Here is a 19087-nt window from a genome sequence, read left to right as displayed (position 1 = left end):
ATGGAATGTCATTCATGCTGACAAAAACACTTAGAATTTTTTTCACATCATGCTCTATTTTTTCAGATTTTAGGAAATACAGCAGATTGAATATACAAGCCACCTCCAAGATGCTTGCTTGAACAAGCATTTTAAATAAGCATCTAAAGAAAAGATTAAAGAACATTGTAAGCACACAGTAAATAGCAGAATGAAGCATCTTCGTGCAATAAATTTTTGCTAATAAAATAATTATGTTATAAAGTATAAAGATATAAATAATTTATAAAGCTATTATTTTTGTTAGCAAAGAAGATTATAAGGGAAGAGAATACATTTTAAAAACTTCCCTGTCAACACCTTTAACCTAAACTCACTGACTTCAGACTTTTATGGAGATCAGAATCTCACAGGAGATGCCATAAACCAAGGCCTACATGTGTTACATTTTTTCTCTCCTCTAGTGTTTCATGGCTGGATTGTTTACGAAGAAACCATAAGCAACGGAATTTTATGGAGTTTTTCACATTCATCATAAGACCAGGGAATGTCACTTAACTCTGGTCAAAGAAATAGAACAAGTTTGTAAACCATCAAGATCCTCCTCCTGAATGCTTTGGGCCACTAAAAGTGTGGTTACTGTGTCCACGGATGGAGAGACATCTATAGCCTCGCCATATGGTGTTATATTTGTCAAAATCTGTGATCATTAATTATTTGGAATTTCATTGTATGGTGTCAGCCACCCCCTTCTATTTAGAATCCTGTGAACACAATGGATGATTTTTCTTTAATCCTACTCAGAACAGGAGTGAGATTTCAGAGGAACGTGTGGCCATTCTCCATTGTGCTTGATAGGGACACTGTTGCTAACTGAGGAGAGTCAGAACTACCATAAATACAGAGACATAATTCCTCACATTTTTGCATTTGGACAACTGGCTCTACCCACTACGATGCCCAGGCTCTTCCATCCTCTCATCTGAAAAATATGTCAGCAATCAAGCAAACTGCTTCAGAACATTCTTAGTCATTTGTGATTATCCTTTTGCAGAATGGCATCAACATTCTGATAACAAGAATGGAATTCACTCTAGCATTTATTCATCAGCTGCTTTTTCCCCTTGATCATGTGTCTGTCATTATTCCTAGAATGCTGACATATATTTCGATCCAGTAAGGAAATATTTATTTTCTTTTCCTCATCTCCTTCCCTCCTCTCCTTCCCTCCCTCCCTCCCTTCCTCCTTTCTTCCTTTCTTCCTTCCTTCCTTCCTTCCTTCCCTCCTTCTCTGTTTTCTTGCTTTCTTTTTTTCTGCTATACAATTTTGCTTCTACCTTATTCTGGGAGCCACAGAGTTTTCCCTCTGTTTCTTTTTAGCAATAATGCCCTATGATCATCATAAGGCTGCTGTAACCTGCTATTCTGTCCTCTGTTCATGAACTAAAAAGCCTATGTGCAATTGCCTAAGCACTGGTCCATCAACTTTCTCATCATTGCTGGAATCACAGCCCCTGTCAGAGCATCTGTGGGGATGGAGCATACTGAACTCTTCTACCTAGGCTGGTCTTTGAGCACAGGATCATACAGAATCCTCTGGAACTCAGATTTCCTCCATGGGAATGGGGTCATATGAACACCATGAGTATGGAACTATAGGAAATGGTCTGACTGGAATGGCTTTGGACCACCATCCTCTGATTCTCAGCCTCCCAAGTGACTAAGATCACAAGTGTGGTCCATGAGCACCTGGCTACATTTTCTATATCTCGAAAAATGTCTACTAATAGCCTTTGTTTGTTTGTAATCGAATGGATCCACTTACAAAACTTATTGTCTGTAATGAAATAGTTTGGATAATTATTGGGTTTATTTGTATTTTAAATCTAACTAAGAAAGGTTCAAATGTTCACACTGAGCACTTGTATAAAATTTATATTAATTAAAATAATATATAATCATTATGGTTTACCCATGAATTATATCTGAGATAGTTATTGTTCTCCAGGATCATCTTTCTTCAGCTACTTTTAATTAAATAATTGTTATATCTTTTTGAGATCAAGTATGCATGCAATGTATGTTATTTTTTTAGTTTTATTGAATGTCCCAATATTTCAAATTTGATTCTTTCTTGGGGGTGGCAGTATTAGGGTTTGATCGCAGGGCCTTGTTATTGTTATGCTGGTGATCTAACATTTGGGCCCATCTCCAGCACTTCTGGTTTTAGTTATGTTTCGAATAGGACCTCATTTTTATATACAGACTGATAGGTACATCCAACATGCTCAGGTTTTATTGGTGATATGGGGTCTTGTGGGTGTTTCACACAAACTGACTTTTCCCTATCTCTGCCACCTGGGCTTCTAGCACTGTATATGTAAAACAGCATATTCCAAAGTGAATGTTCATGAGGGGTATCTGGGTTGGTTCCAGATCTTAGCTATGGTAAATAATGCTGCAATAAACATAGTTGTGCTGGTAGTTTTAGTGTGGTCTTCTTTGTAAACATTTGGGTAAATGCCCAAAAATGGGACTGCTGGGACATAGGAGAGCTCTACGTGGAGTCTTTTGAGGAACCTCCATACTATTTTCCAAAGTGGTTGAACAAGTTTACACTCCCACCAACAATGAAGTAAGGTTCCCTTCTGTCCACATCCCCTCCAGTATCTGTTATTATTAGAGTTATTGATTTTTGCCATTCTAACTGGGGTGAGGTGGTATCTCAATGTTGTTTTGATTTGCATTTCTTTCATGGCTAGGGAGGTTGAGCATTTCTTCATGTGTCTATTGGCCATCCTTCTTTCTTCTTCAGAGAAGTTTCTCTTTAAGTCATTAGCCCACTTATTTATTGTTTCTTTGAGGATTTGTTGTTGGGGGGTTTAATTTTTTGAGTTCCAAGTATATTTTAGATATGAGACCCTTGTCTGTTGTATGGCTAGTGAAGATCTTCTCCCAATCTGTGGACTTTCTATTGATCTTGCTAGCTATGTCCTTTGCCATGCAGAAGCTCTGCAACTTCATGCAATCCCATTTGTCCAAACTTTCTTTGATTTGTTGTGTTTCTGGGTCTCTATTAAGAAAATTTTGGTCTGCGCCAAGGAGACCTAGGGTTTCTCCTATTCCATCAAGAATGACATTGCCCCATTTGTTAGGAAATGGAAAGACTTGGAAAAAATTATATTAAGTGAAGTAAGCCAAGACCAAAGAAACATAGGTCCCATGATTTCCCTTATTTGCAATATCTAGTGTATGTATGAGTTAAACAGAAAAGGTCAGATACGGTGATGTTAGGAAAATGAACCCTAACATATGTATTTTAAATGTTTTTTTCTTTCATGCATTTGTTTCTAACGCAATTATAAGATGATTTATTTGTTGCTTTGTATGTCCCTCCCCCACAGTATAACCCCTGCTTTCACTGTATTTGATGTTGGTATAATATGTGGAGGGGAAGGGGAAAAACAAGTCCTTTAAATAAGGATACAGGTGGACCTGTTGCAACAATGGGAAGTACAAGTTGTCATGTCAACAATGAACTTTACAACTTGGGGGGGGGGAGGATTTGCTGGGGCGGGAGGGAGGATGGGAAGGGATGGGAAGGGTAAACAAAGGAGGAGGCTACAATTCTTCATAAGAAATGTACTCACTATCTTGCCCATGTAATTGTAACCCCTCTGTACAGTATTTTCACAATAAAAAAATTAAAAAAAAACAAATTGAATGTTCAGAAGATGTTTGAAGATTTTTGTTAATGTAAAACTGAATATAATAAGGATAGAGAACACATATTTAGTTTACAACTTTTTCTGATATATATATATATAACTGCATTCATATGCAGATATATATATGTATATATGTATACACCAGTGAAACTATTATCATTATTAAGATAGTTAACATTTCCACCATCAAGAAATTTCCTAATGGAGTTATTCAGACCACACAAAGCAAATATAAAACTGGAATTTAACTCTATCTTAGACAGAAAATAATATATGTAAAGAGAATATATAGAGACAGAGAATATATAAATATATATACTGAAATATTAGAAAGATTGATTTTCTTTTACTAGCAATGAGAATTATTCAGGGCTTTTTGCTGGGTTGGCAAGTTTTTAGTGATTTTAGCTATGCCCCTGTCGTTGAAAAGACATTTAATAGTATAACTTTTTGTCTTTTCTTCATGTATACAATCTTGAAGCTTTGCATAAGTTACTGTTTTGAAAATTGTATTTAAAGAAAGGCTAGTTCAAAAGTATTTATCCATTCACTCTATAAATATATTATATTGTCATTACTTTATTAGTCATGATTTTCTTTTCCAAGATAAGTATCTTCCATCTTCAGCACATAAATACTTATCTCAAAGAATGAGTCATTTTGTAGAACAAAATTTCACATATGCAAAGAATTAGAAAACATGACACAGATAGGCATCTCTGATAACAACTGAATCAGAGCCAGGCGTTGTGAATCATACTTGTAATCCCAGCTTTTGAGGAGCAAAAGGCAAGGGGAGGATAAATTTGAGGTTAATTTAGGCAACAGTAGCCAGGCACCACCCCTGCAAAGAAGCCATAACAATAAAAGGACTGGGGTATAGCTTAAGCAGCAGAATGCTTGCTATGAATACACAAGTGCCAAGGGCAATACTCAGAACTAAGAAAACAGAGTGAGTGACACATTCCAATATCTGGTAAAGAACTAGTAAACGTGTTGGTAAATAATTTTCAAACTGAATGTATCCTAAGTCTGTTCTGATTTTATCAGTCTATGTTGTAATGTGATGTGCCTCCTTTATCATGGATCTAGTGTTCTTTTTGTTGTTGTCATTGTTGTTTGTTTGGTTGTCAGTCCTGGGGTTTAAATTCATGGCCTGGGTACTGTCCCTTGGCTTTTTTGCTCAAAGCTAGATCTTTGCCATCTGAGCCACAGCTCCACTCGTGTCTTTTGCTAGTAATTAATTGGAAATAATTCTTTCACAACTTTTCCTGTCTAGGCTGACCTCAATCCATGATCCTCAGATATCAGCAACCTGAGTAATGTGGGTTTGGGAGCATAAGTAATGTTAAGGTTTCTATTGATAGAAATCTCAAGCCCCTAATGCCCAAGTAATCATTCATGTTTGGCAATATCCTATTGGCAAAAGCCAATTTCAAGGTTAACCCAAAAGACAACCTGGGAGAGAAAATAATTGCCTGGATGTAAGGACTAATGTACTATGAACATTAATATGTATGTTTAATGTGATCTTTCTAAAGATGTACTATGAACATTAATATGTATTTAATGTTATCTTTCTAAAGACTATAATTGCATGTATGATACTTATACATCAGATTTATTGAAAGCATCTGAGTATCAGTAGTCAGTTCTATTTTTTGTTTAGAAAAATAGTATTATCATAAAGATTCCAGTAAGCATATAATAATATGCATATAATTAATTCTTGTGAATATAACCTTATGAGTTCACACTTTCATAACATACTTTGTCTCCTCAATATACGATGTTCATTTAGAAGATAAGCCTAGATTATAACATGGCATATATAATGTAATCTTTAATAGCTTTATACCGCTATCAATCCAGTGAGGACAAAGGCTGACTGTTTGAAAAAGTATAACATGTTTAATTAATTAATCCAATCATCTTAACAGTGAATACATCCACCCAAGAACTAATTCTAGCAGCTTATTCACACACAGAAATCAAGATTGAATCACACTCTAGTCATATGCACATATACAAATTAGACCTATAAAAATAAACTTTGCCACTTGAATGGCTTCACCAGGCTGCCAATTTGGGCCAGAACTTTCTCAGGGCCTCCTTCACATCTTTGTTACGTAGACTGTATATCATGGGATTGAACATGGGTGTCAAAATCGTATAGAACAGAGAAAGCAGTTTGTCCGTCCCCTCATACTGAGTGGATTTCGGTTTCAGGTAGGTGACACTGGCAGATCCATAGAATAAAAACACGACGATAAGGTGAGAAGAGCAAGTGGAAAAGGCTTTGGACCTTCCGCTGTTGGATGGCAGCTTCAAAATGGTTGAGATAATTCTCACGTAGGACACTAAAATGCATATAAAGGGAACGGTGACGATCAGCACTGCAAATACAAAGACCACCAGCTCGTTCACGAACACGTCCCCACAGGCCAGTTTGAGCATGGGAGGAATGTCACAGAAAAAGTGATCGATTTGATGAGAGTCACAGAAGGGCAGAGAGAAAATCTGGATCGTTTGTCCGACTTGCACTGGCATTCCACTGACCCAGGCGGCAGCAACCAACTGAGTGTACACTTTGCGGTTCATGATGAGAGGGTAGTGGAGAGGGTGGCAGATGGCCACATAGCGGTCATAGGCCATCACAGCTAGCAGGAAGCACTCTGTGGCTCCCAGAATCAAGAAGAAACACATTTGTGTAGCACAGGCATACAAAGAAATAGTTCCCTTCTGGGTCCAAAGGTCCATGAGCATTCTGGGAAGGGTGATGGACACATAGCAGATCTCTAGGAAAGAGAAATTGCTGATAAAGAAATACATGGGTGTCTGAAGAGAGGGATCCACTCTGGTTACCACAATAATGATTCCATTCCCCAACACAATAATCATATAGATGACGAAAAATATTCCAAAGAGAAACCCATGCAGTTGGGGTACATCAGAAAAGCCCAAGAGAACAAATTCTGTCATCACAGTAGAATTTGTTCCTGTAACTTCCAATTGGTCTCTTTCCCACAGACGCACATTTCTTGACTGCATTTTTCTGTACGCAAAGTGGATTGGAATGTGAGTTTTTCTTTATATTTTTAACGTTTTCTTCTGCATCATACAAATCTTTATTCTGGGAGACTTTAAATGGAACCAGGTGAAATAGACACATCGAAATACAACAACAGATCAATTTCATCAAGAAAAACTTTTAAAATATATTTAAAATGTTAGAGCATCCGTATTCTTAGTAATAATACTGCTATTTTAAATTATGTGTTGATTTTTGCCCTTTAACAATGCAATTCATGTATACAACGCATCTTGATCCGTGTCATCCTTTCCACATCTTCATCCCTCCTCTTCCCTTATTTTTCTCAGTTGTGTGGCATACACAATTCATTCTTGCCTGCGTGCTACTCAATTCCCCCATTCATCCTTCTACCCCAGGCCTCTTAACACCCTCCCCACTGCAAGTTCCCATTTCCTAGTATTCATTTTGTTAGGCTTTGTCTTAGTCTTCCTAAAGAATTACACTATTTGCAGCTCTTTTGTCTTTGTGGTGTTTAATGAGTAAAGAATTCTCATGGACTTTCCTGTCCAAGCTGGCTTTAAACTATGATCTTCTGATCTCAGTCTCCTGAGAAGCTATGATTAAAGGCATGAGCCACCAGTACCTCACCAGTGTTTGAATTTGACAAATGAAAATGCATACATATATACATACCCATTACAATTATTGACCACAGACAAATTGGTTAGGCATTTATATATTGCAGTTTCTGGAAAGATGTTAACTTTTTAACCAAGTAGATTAGAAAATTGTGGTAATGGTCAATTAGAAAATTATATTTAAGAACATATTATTAAATATCATGGTGTTAGATAGCTGATACTGTATCATATTATGATTCTCAACTTTATTAATAGTTCTGAAAAATATTAACATATTTAGTGTTACCTTTTAGTTCCAGTTTTGCACATATTGTTTCTTTCCCTTTTCTTTAGTGTAAATATTACGATAGAAATTTACATGATTTTTAACCAACGAATCTACTTGATTTGGGCAAAGCTAGTCTTCTTTATAGAGGAAATACGTTTTTCCTGTGGGGATATCTCTTTTCCCTTGTCATATCTAAATTGCATAGCTCACTGTCTGTGGTCCCAATTAGTCTGTTTTTACAATCAACTCTGCATAACAGGCCAAGTTTTTTCTGAATTCTCTCCATGGAATATAGTTTATAGTGCTCCTTTTCTTAAAATATAAGGTAACACTCAGACATTTTATTTCTTACCTATCTTATGATCATGCCTTTTAGTGAACTGAATTTCTTGGTGGAAGCATTTGAATATTTAGAATTTGTTTTCTTATCTTTGAGGAGTACTAGTTTTCCTCGATGCGGTAAATATTTTTGCAGTGCCAAGGAACCAACACAGTGAATTGCTGGTTAGTCTATATCATGGGAGAAAATCATTCATACCTATTCATCTGACAGAGGATGAGAATCCAAAATATATACTAAACTCAAAACTTAACCAGAGAAATTAATACACTCAAAAACTGTGCAACTCAACTAACTGTTTTTATTTTAACTATAAACGATCTGCTAAATACTTGAAAAGGTGTTCAAATATATACAAATCTACACTGAGATTCCATGTCCATCTAGTCTGAATGAATATCATCAAGAAACAAACAAACAATAATAATATTGGAGAGGATGAGAGAAACATAAATCCTTCAATACAGCTGATAGAAATGGAATTTAGTCTGGTCACAATGGTACTCACTGTAGAGGTGTTCAAAATTTCAAAGATAGTACTATCATTGGATCCAGTTGTCATCTAGGTACATGTTATAAATCAAAGTCAGCACACACTAGAGACTTCCATACCAATGTTTGTGGCAGCATAGTTCATAATAACCAGGTTTGATGGACAAATGAACAAAATATTATATGTACATATAAATGTATATATGCATGTGTATATACATATATGTATACATATACACACACAAACACACACACACAATGAGGTAAAATTGAGTCATACAGAAGAACAGAATATGCCATTCTCTGGAAAGGGGAACAATCTATACTCAGTAATGTGTTTTATCTCATCGATGGAGTGTAGATCTCTCAAGAAAATTATGATAAATGAGAAGGGTGTAATGGGGGAAAAGAGAAAGCAAAGAATATGGATACAGGGATATATAAGGGGGATAGTTATGAATAGTACCAAAGTGCATTATACTCATGTATCAACTGTCACACAACTGATTTTTTTATCCTGTTGTGGAATACTAAGTCCTTCTGTGGAGAAGTGGAGAAAAATCACATTGAGAAATACAGGGTCAACATTTCATTGGTGGATTCAATGTGCAAACAACCATAATAGTGCTATGACTTATTTTCTACTCTTCTACAAGTAGAAACATGCACATATAGGTCACTGGCCATTCACAACCTAGCTACTCAGAAGGCTGAAGTCTGAGAAGCCTGGTTTAAAGTCAATCTTTCATTACAGGCAAGTCCCACGAGACTTTTATCTACAAGTAAACTCTAAAAAGCCAGAAGTTTGAGCCTAAGGACTGGCAGGAACAATAGCAACAATAACAAATGATGTACACATATACACATAAGTATTCTCACTCATTATGAAACATCATGCCTATTTATTCATCAAGTAGGTAAATTTGGAACCATATTAGTTGAGTTGTATTTACTTTTATCAATGTACAACTTTTAATTGGAATGCTTAAATCCTTAGAAATCAGTATCAGTCCAATATATTACCATTTTCCATTTCTTCCATTTTCTTTCACTTATACTCTGTTATCTGTCATTTTGAGCTGATTCAATTATTTGTATATTTTTTATTATATCTGTCTTTTATGTGCAGCAAGTTAGTTGTTTCAGTGGTTAATAAAATTCTGCATCTTTAACCTACCAAAATGTATCTACTATCAAAACTGTTACCACTTTGGCTGCTTGCCAGGGCTCATACCTTCAGTCCTGACTACTGAGAACACTGAGCTCACAGGATCATAGTTCGTAGCAGAAAATCCAGAGATTCTTAGCTCCAATTAGCCACCAAAAAAAGCCACTAGTGGAGCTGTGGCTCAATGGTCAAGTGCTACCCTTGAAGCAAAAACAACAAAAACAACAACAAAACCTCAAGGACAGCATCTAGGCAATGACTTCAAACCCAACACACACACACACACACACACACACACACACACACACACACACACGCACATAATAAATAAATAACAAAAATGTACAATTTTGATCTTTATTCTTTATGAATGGATTTCCTACTTTGCGTCTCCTTTTCATTCCTTTGTCTTTCACATCTCCATCATCAAGAAGGAAGGATCTTTATGGTTTGCCTATAAAAAGTCTCCCACTGGGGCTGGGAAGTTGGCTCAGTGGTAGAGTGCTTGCCTTGCATGTCTGAGGCACTGGGTTCGATTCCTCAGCACCACATAAGGAAAAAGAAAAAAGCTGGAAGTGGTGCTGTGGCTCAAGTGGTAGAGCGCTAGCCTTGAGCTGAAGAGCTGAGGGACAGCGCCCAGGCCCAGAGGTCAGGCCCCACAACCGGACCCCCTCCCAAAAAAAGTCTCCCACATCCATGGCCCAAACTCATAGGTTCATTGTCTCATACAATAATCAGATATGGAGAATTGGGGAAATGATTGAATAATATACCACCTTCTTTTCTTAGCTAATATATAGTAATAATAATATAATAATAATATCAGCTTAATGTGGACTGTTGAGTGCTGTGAAGAAAGTGTGAGAAATACCTGCAGGAAAGAAAAGTGGGCTCTGTAGTTGCTGGGTTAATTACGTAGACAACTTAGTGCCTGCGACTACTTCTTTTTCCGCACTAGTTTTACTGTCCCAAAATCCGTTTACACATTGAAATTATTGTCTTAAGAAAGATAAATTACAATTTTCTTTTTTTTGTAATGATTTTTTAATTGTGAAAATACTGTACAGAGGGGTTACAATTATATGAGAAATGTAACCAGTACATTTCTTCAATCATTGTTGCCTCCTCGTTTGTTTCCCCTTACCATCCCTTCCCCCCCACCACCACTGCACCAAGGTTGTAAAGTTTGTTTACGACATAACATCTTGTGCATCTCATTGTTGCAATGGGTCCACCTGTATCCCTATTTAAACAATTTGTTTTTTCCCTTCCTCCACAAATTATACTAACATCAAATACAGTGAAACCATTTTCTTATTCAATTTATATTTACTCATTATAAATGTGGCTCTATATGTGGCAGCACATTAAATATACTGATTTTTTAATACGTAACTTACTTTTTGCCAGTTCTGGTCTTGAATTCAGGGCCTACACATTGTCCTTGAGCTTTTTGTGCTCAGAGTTAATGCTCTACCACTTTAGCCACAGCTCTACTTCCAGATTTTTTTGGTGATTAATTAGAAATAAAGATGTTTATTGCAGCATTATTTACCATAGCTAAGATATGGAACCAACCCTGATGCCCCTCAGTAGATGAATAGATCAAGAAAATGTGATACACACACACACACACACACACACACACACACACACACACACACACACACACACACACAATGGAATTCTATGCCTCAATCAGAATGAATGACATTGCCCCATTTGTTTCTTTTTCTCTTCTCTTTTTCTTTAATTGTGAAAATACTGTACAGAGGGGTTACAATTACATGGGCAAGATAATGAGTACATTTCTTATCAAGCATTGGAGCCTCCTCCTTTGTTTCCCCTTCCCATCCCTTCCCAACCTCCCCCTGTCCCTCCCACCCAATCCTCCCCGCTCGTTTAAATAGGGATTCAGGTGGACCCATTGCAACAATGAGATGTATAAGTCTTTATGTCGAAAAATGAACTTTACAACTTTGGAGGGGAGGGTGGGGGGAAGGGAGAGATATGGGGGGGACAGGATATGGGAAGGGACAGGAAGGGGAAACAAAGGAGGAAGCAACAATGCTTGATAAGAAATGTACTCATTATCTTGCCCATGTAATTGTAACTCCTCTGTATGTTATTTTCATAATAAAAATGTTTAAAAAATAAAACAAAAAAATAAAAGAACTCATGGTCTTTCCTGCCCACTCTGGCTTCAAAATGTGATGCTCAGATCTCAGCCTCCTGAGTAGCTAGCATTGCAGGCATGAAAACAGTGTTTGTCTTAAGAAATAACTTTTAAATACAATAATGAACTAAAATGTATAATATGAACAAGGTTCATCAGACTGAACTAAAATGTATAATATGAACTGTGGGTGACAATGAGGTTCATCAGTTATTAGAAATAAACCTTTGTGGAACGATGTCAGCACAGGGTGTTCTCTTGGTGAAAAGCATTCCAGTCGTGAGCAGAAAAGGCCAACAGAGAGTATAAAACCCTGACTACAAGCCTCAGTACCCCACACACAGAAAGAGGAGGTCATTATTGTCAGTAATATCACTAGCAATAATGAGTATACATTTGTTTTATATATAGGACTTTATAAATGCTTCAAATGTTTTAATTGGCCAACTTATTTTATTTTAATAATAAAGTTAGAAGTATACCACACACACATACACACACACACACACACACAAATCTCAAAATATTTTTCATTTACAAGTATAGTTTCTAGTGTTCTGCTTTTTTCTTTTTAGTCATGAGGCTTGAACTCAGGGCCTAGGCACTGTCACTGACCTTTATCGTTCAAGGCTAGCTCTCTACCACTTTGAGCCACAGCACAACTTCCAGTTTTCTGGGAGTTATCTGAAGGTAAGAGTCTCACAGACTTTCCTCCCTGGACTGGCTTTGAATTGCCATCCTCAGATCTCAGCCCCTTGAGTAGCTAGAATTACAAGCTATTTTCTATGATTTTAATGAACTTTTTGTTATAAATATCACATTCCATCCCTTTAAAAATACATCTCCAAAAATTAAACAAATAAAAATACTCTGGGTTATTATATTTAACATGAATATGACATGTTTTCTTCTTCCAGACATTGATAGACTTTATTCATTCATCCTTTTTGGTAAATATTTTTTAGACAATCAACCAAGTACTCCTGGTAAATGCCAGTATTCCTGGTGTTTACATAAATTGTAAGGAAAAATGCTAGCTGTAAGTAATGTAAATAGCATATAACATACGATGCATAGAATAGTGGCTTAAGGATTTTGTTACAACTAAAACTGGAAGCTTAGAGCAATGGTAGAGAAATGGTATCAGTGCTAAAATGAGATTTGGAAAAAGTAGAAAAAAGAAAGTGAAGATAAGTTGAACCAGCCTGTGAAAAAGCAGGGTAGCATTTGTGTAGCTGGCTTGTGTGTCTGTGTGTCCTGATGAATTCCTGAGCAAGTAGGAGGACAGAATGTCTGGAATAGAGAAAATTATGGCTTAAAAATATGAAAGTGATAAAAAATTACATTCTGTTAATTTCTTCAACACAAATCCCCTTCCACTAAAAATATATCTTATTTTCAAAGTACTCTGTAATTCAGAGATGAACTATTTGTTTAGATCATTGTTGATTCTACTATAATAATAAGGTGATTTACTTTTCTTAGTTCTAGATGTAAGAGATCAGAGGTTTCTTTATTCACCTCAGTCTTTGAGATGGACTCCATTACTGTTCACTTGTGAGAGACTGGATGGATATATACAGTTGAACAAAAGTTGTTCTCCTTCAAATCTTCAAATTTTTTATGCAACCTTAACTGCAGCTCAAAGAAATTACAACAAGTCTAGGAAGAAGCCCATACAAACATCTACATTAATGAGTTTTCAGAAGCAGAGTGCCCTGATCACTGATTATCTTGCAATCATTCTTGTGTCTCTTAATGCCAGATTCAGCTAATGAATGAAAGAGAATCAAATCTCTATGAAAGTTGTGGCTCATTGTTAAGAACATGAAACTAGGATCTAGTCCTTCATGAGGCCAACTGAAAGTGTTTTCTCTATATATCCATGCAGTGTGTCTACCTATTTTGTACTTGAGAGCCACCTAACCAACTCAAGAAAGTGATGAAAGTGAACATTAGAGGGAAAATTCATTTCTTCTAACTCCAGGGGGTCTTGGATACTTCCTATCCACCAAATACATGTCATCCTCTCTAATGGGAAACCACCAGAGTCAAAGAAAGCAGAGAATTATTGAAAACACTTTGTTCTCCTCCCCATAGAATGTGGACAGATTTAGTTCTGATAATTCAGTCTTTCTAACTCATCCTTTACTAAACATGCCTTAAAATACTTAATGTCTTCCTCTTTTGTTTCCTCAATAATTAAACGTCTTCCTTGCCAAAAGAGAAGAAAATGTTAGGTGTCTTAGCTAAGCCCTGTCTTTCTCTCATGAGAGCTATCTGCAGAATTTCAATAGCTTGTGGTCTGCTAGCTGCAAAAGGGGCCATTAAAATTTCATATAAAAGATAATGAAATATCTATCACATAAAATGTTTCAAAAGATGAGAACATTTATGATCCTGTGTACTCCCTACCCATCACATACATTATTGTAATGCACCCTCTGAACTGTTCATAGAATTGCTATGTCTCAATAAAAATATATCCTGTGAAGATTTACAAAGGCTCAAAATTTCTACTATTTGGATTGACAAATCTGCCTCACCAGTAAGAGAGAGTTCAAGATCATCCTTTCTTCAAATAGAACTCCTGTGCTCCAATTAGGAGTTTTCAATCATTGATTTTAATAAGAATATGTATCATTTCAATATTTACAACACTCACTAAATATATTATTGACAGAGGACACAGATCCCTTTTATACATAATTTTTTCCTAATAACAAAGAAATTACTAATTCTGAAAGAAATGTTTAATACTTAAATATTTTCTTATTCAACATTCTTGCCTAAAAATGTGAATTTAATTCTTATTTTGTAAGTTATGAAATTAAAGTTAATTAAATTATATATGTATGTATATATTTATACATACACACATATATGTATGTATATATATGTATATATATATATATACCTTTATGTCTCCAGAAAACTTAAATATATATGTATGTATGTATATATATATACCTTTATGTCTCCAGAAAACTTAAATATATATGTATGTATATATACATACATGTCTCCAGAAAACTTAACATATGGATACATGTATGTATATATACATACATATATATTTAAGTTTTCTGGAGACATAAAGATGAATGACCTTGGGGTGAGGTTTTGCATCCGGGACAAGATCATGAGTTCAAACCCCAGTACTGCATAAAAAGAAAATACAAATAAATAGATAAATAAATACCTACAAAGGCATTTAAGAATCCAGTATGCTATTTCAGACACTTCAGTGTCATATATTAAGTTTCATAAATTATTGCTTTATATTAATGTAAACTTAATGGATTTATCTAATATTATTAAACAAAAAAGTATTTAGGGACTAAAGTACATAGAGCTCTGTAGAACCCTTTCTTAGAATTTGCAGGGCTCTGGGTTTGATCCTTCACACTGAGGCAAACTAAAGAAAACAAAGCTGAGATCCTTATTTTCAGATAAAAATATACTCAGATGAAAATATTCACTAAAATAATCACAAAATTAATTTATGGAGTCTGTGACACGAAAACAAAGTCATGGGTGTTGAATCATAACACAATCCATTTCAGGAGGAATTTTTTCAACGCCACCATCACATCTTTGTTTCGCAAGCAATATATCATGGGATTAAACATGGGAGTCACAATGGTATAAAAGAGAGAAAGGAATTTGTCCGTTCTTGGAGAATGACTGGACTTGGGTCTCAAATAAGTAACAGCGCTTGACCCAAAGAATAAAGCCACAACCATGAGGTGGGAAGAACAGGTAGAGAAGGCCTTGGCTCTCCCACTGGCAGAAGGCAGCTTCACAATGGTTAAGATTATTTTCAGATAAGATCCAAGTATCAACGTAAACGGAATAGTGACAACTATGAGAGCAATTACATAAATCACCATCTCAATCATAAATGTATTCCCACATACTAGAGCCAAGACTGGAGGTATGTCACAGAAAAAGTGATTCAACTGTTTATGTCCACAGAAAGGTAGAGAGAACATCCAGTAGGTGAAACCGATATGTATTGGAACTCCACTGGTCCAACAGCCCACAGCCAGTTGGAGGCACAGTCTGCTGTTCATGATGAGAGGGTAGAGCAGTGGGTGGCAAATGGCGACATACCTGTCATAAGCCATTGCAGTCAGAATGAAACATTCAGTTACTCCCAGAATTAAAAAGAAATACATTTGTGTAGCACAGGCCATAAAGGAAATGCTTCTATCTTGTCTACAGAGATCTCGTAATAATCTGGGGATGACAACCGACACATAACACATTTCCAAGCAAGAAAAGTTTCCGAGAAAAAAGTACATTGGAGTCTGAAGAGAAGGATCGACTGTGGTTATTGTGATAATGAGGCTATTTCCCATCAGAATAATGATGTAGATGATCAAAAAGATCCCAAAAAGAAAGCCTTGCAAGTTTGGAACATCAGAAAATCCGGTCAAAATGAATTCTAACAATGAAGTATGATTCTCCTGTAGGGGGCGTTGCATTGTAGACTCCATCTGTGAACAAAATGATTCCAGGATTTGGATCCCTGCACTCAGTTGCAAAGTGGGATATATGACTGGCCTTAAATCCTCTAATGCCACATTGATGTCTAGTTGTATTTGTTGGCTTGTTTTACATTTTTAGTGATCCACTTCAAATTCAATGTTGTAAATTCCTAGGATGTTAAAAAAAATAAACCACAGTAATTTTAAAATCTGACCTTTGGCTCACTTGAAGTGTGTGTGTGTGTGTGTGTGTGTGTGTGTGTGTGTGTGTGTGTGTGTGTGTGTGTGTGTAAAAGGACAACAGCCAAAATGTAAGAGCAAGCGATGTTGTCACATAATCTTAACACATGGTGTTTCTGTCAATTTCTGCCATTCTATAACAAGAAATTCTGCTCTATCCTAATCAATATGATGGTTTGCTGCTTTTATTTACATTTATAATATTGTAATTCACATTTCTCTGGATGTATTTCCTGGGAATGGCCTTTCAGATCTTAAAAATCCAAAGTGTATAATAAGCACTGAACTGCCCAGATTCAGAAAGGTAGGCCACTCACTCCCTTGGAAATATGCTCAGAAACTAATAGAAAATAGGTGTCAATACCATCTTGTCTACAGTACAGTGATAAATTTTATTCAATAAGCTATACAAACACACATTGGAACATATAATAAAGCATATATTCACTTGAAGTTAAGAATGTGAAATAAAGTAAAATTGACATTTTCTTATAATAGGCCCTTAATTTTATCAGAGCCCCCAAAAATCTTTGACAAGTGTATTTGTATTCTGAATTTTAGGCCATGAAGCCATTGGTGGAAATGGTTAGAACTTTATAGTTACATGTAATATATAATTATTAGGAAAATATGATTGAGTTCAATCATGATGCAAGCCAAAATATAAAACTTTGTGCACCTTGACTCTAACTCTAATATAAATTCCTGGATATGAAAAGTATCTAAGTGTGTTTGTTTGTAAGTATATATACATATACACATATGTATGAATGTGTGTTCATGTATGTGTATATCTGTATAAAATTTAATATACTAACTGTTAGGTGTTATTTTGGTAACAGTCATATATATTTGTATTCTAAGCATTTTTTTTCTTGATAGATGCTAGAAAATGTAGTGCTTAATACAGTATTGGCTAAGCCTAACACTTCAAGACTTAAAAGTGTTTTAGACAAGAGTTCTCAGTATCTCCTCCACTACACTAGACCTTAGTTATGACATTGAATATCTATTTGTCTTTTTTTCCTTTATTCATTAAAAAGTGTGGCTTCCATCCCAGTAGGCAACATTGTCATGAGTTTTATACATTCTCCGATTTCCCAGATTACAAATTCAAAATAACTCATTACAGAGTATAAACTTCATGAATTCTGTTAAGACCTCAAGATCCTCTCCCCATCCCAAATCTGAAATTACACAAACACTCCTCATTTCTACGTCACTAGCTTGAGTGGTTTTATTAGTTTTATTTGTTTTTATTGGTTTGGTTTTGCTTTTTGCTTTCTTCTGTCTTTGCTACTCACTTGCATCTTAGTCCTGTGGGTCCCCCTGAGTGATGGGAATCTCCCACAGTAACTCAAAGTCACTTCCACACCTTCTTGGCTCACAGCTCAGGGTCACCAACAGGAGGTTTCAGACTCTGGGAAAGCTTTTAATTCAAATGGTTCCTTCTATAAACTGAAACTGTGTATTGCCTAAAATAATTTCTTGCCATTTCTAACATGGTTCTTTCTTTTTCTTCCTGCCTTGTTCTTCCCTTCTCATTTCCATGCCTTGGTCAGAAAGTTTTTCATTTTACATCTTCTCACAGCTTTATGTAGTGTTCCGTATACACATAAATACGTTGATACATACATACATACATATATACACATATACATTCTTTACCGTAAGTCATTCCTATGGAAAACCAACTATAAAATTCTTAGAATTTAATGTAAATAATGTAGGGATGATTGACTGAATAAGATTATAAATCAATCTATAACCTATAATTTATTATTTAACATCTGTCCTTCAAATACTAAGGTTATTAATGGCAGGATAAATTATATAGGCACAGTTTCTGTCTTTGCTGATCATAAGGACTACTAATAAAGTCAAATGGGTTTCAGATATAGTATTATATATGTATTCCTTTATAGAGAAAACTACCAGTGTTTTTAGTGTCCAGACCATTGCTTTACAAAGTTCCAGCTAATATGAGAAAACTTGTCAATATGTATATGAGAGTAATTTTATTTTTACTGTTCAGAAAATGAAATATAGAAAATGAAATGCACTCCTCCAAGGAAAAAACAATAACAGGGCTTCAAAATCTCACTCAGATTTCTATTTTGAGAAGTAGTGAGATGCCATTACTAGTGACTGGTTCATAAATATTTATGACTGAATACTGACTGGCAGGAATAAAGATGTCTGATCTATCTGAATGAATGTCAACAAGTGGATTTATTCTAGTACTCATAGACCAAAGAACAGTGAGTAACTGAAAATGGATATTAGATATAGTAGATTTATGTACCCTTAGTGAAGTTAACAGAGCAAGTGTGTGTGTGTGTGTGTGTGTGTGTGTGTGTGTGTGTGTGTGTGTGTGTGTGTGTGTGCCAGCATTGGAGCTCATTTTAAGTATGATTACTAGTTCAACCTGTGCTGTTGTTACATTAAAATATTGTTCACATTTTATATTATTTTAGAGTAGCCTGTTCTCAATCCATAAAAGGAGGCACTGTTTTCATCCACCACTC

General features: G+C 35.6%; 2 protein-coding genes across 2 annotated transcripts; both read right to left on the bottom strand.

Moving 5' to 3' along the window:
* Window positions 1–5777: 5777 nt before the first annotated feature.
* On the bottom strand, window positions 5778–6758 carry LOC138834177 (olfactory receptor 10AG1-like). Its single transcript, XM_070032934.1, has one exon. The coding sequence runs from the start codon at window positions 6756–6758 to the stop codon at window positions 5778–5780; it is 981 nt and encodes a 326-aa protein (XP_069889035.1).
* An 8613-nt stretch (window positions 6759–15371) lies between these two features.
* On the bottom strand, window positions 15372–16328 carry LOC138833639 (olfactory receptor 10AG1-like). The gene has a single exon (XM_070031921.1). The coding sequence runs from the start codon at window positions 16326–16328 to the stop codon at window positions 15372–15374; it is 957 nt and encodes a 318-aa protein (XP_069888022.1).
* Between the last annotated feature and the right edge of the window lie 2759 nt (window positions 16329–19087).

This window comes from Dipodomys merriami, unplaced genomic scaffold, assembly GCF_024711535.1.
Source record: "Dipodomys merriami isolate MVZ:Mamm:240054 unplaced genomic scaffold, mDipMer1.0.p SCAF_21, whole genome shotgun sequence".
Classification (NCBI taxonomy): domain Eukaryota; kingdom Metazoa; phylum Chordata; class Mammalia; order Rodentia; family Heteromyidae; genus Dipodomys; species Dipodomys merriami.
The sequence above is the reverse complement of the archived record's forward strand: the minus strand, read 5'-3'. Positions and strand labels throughout refer to the sequence as shown.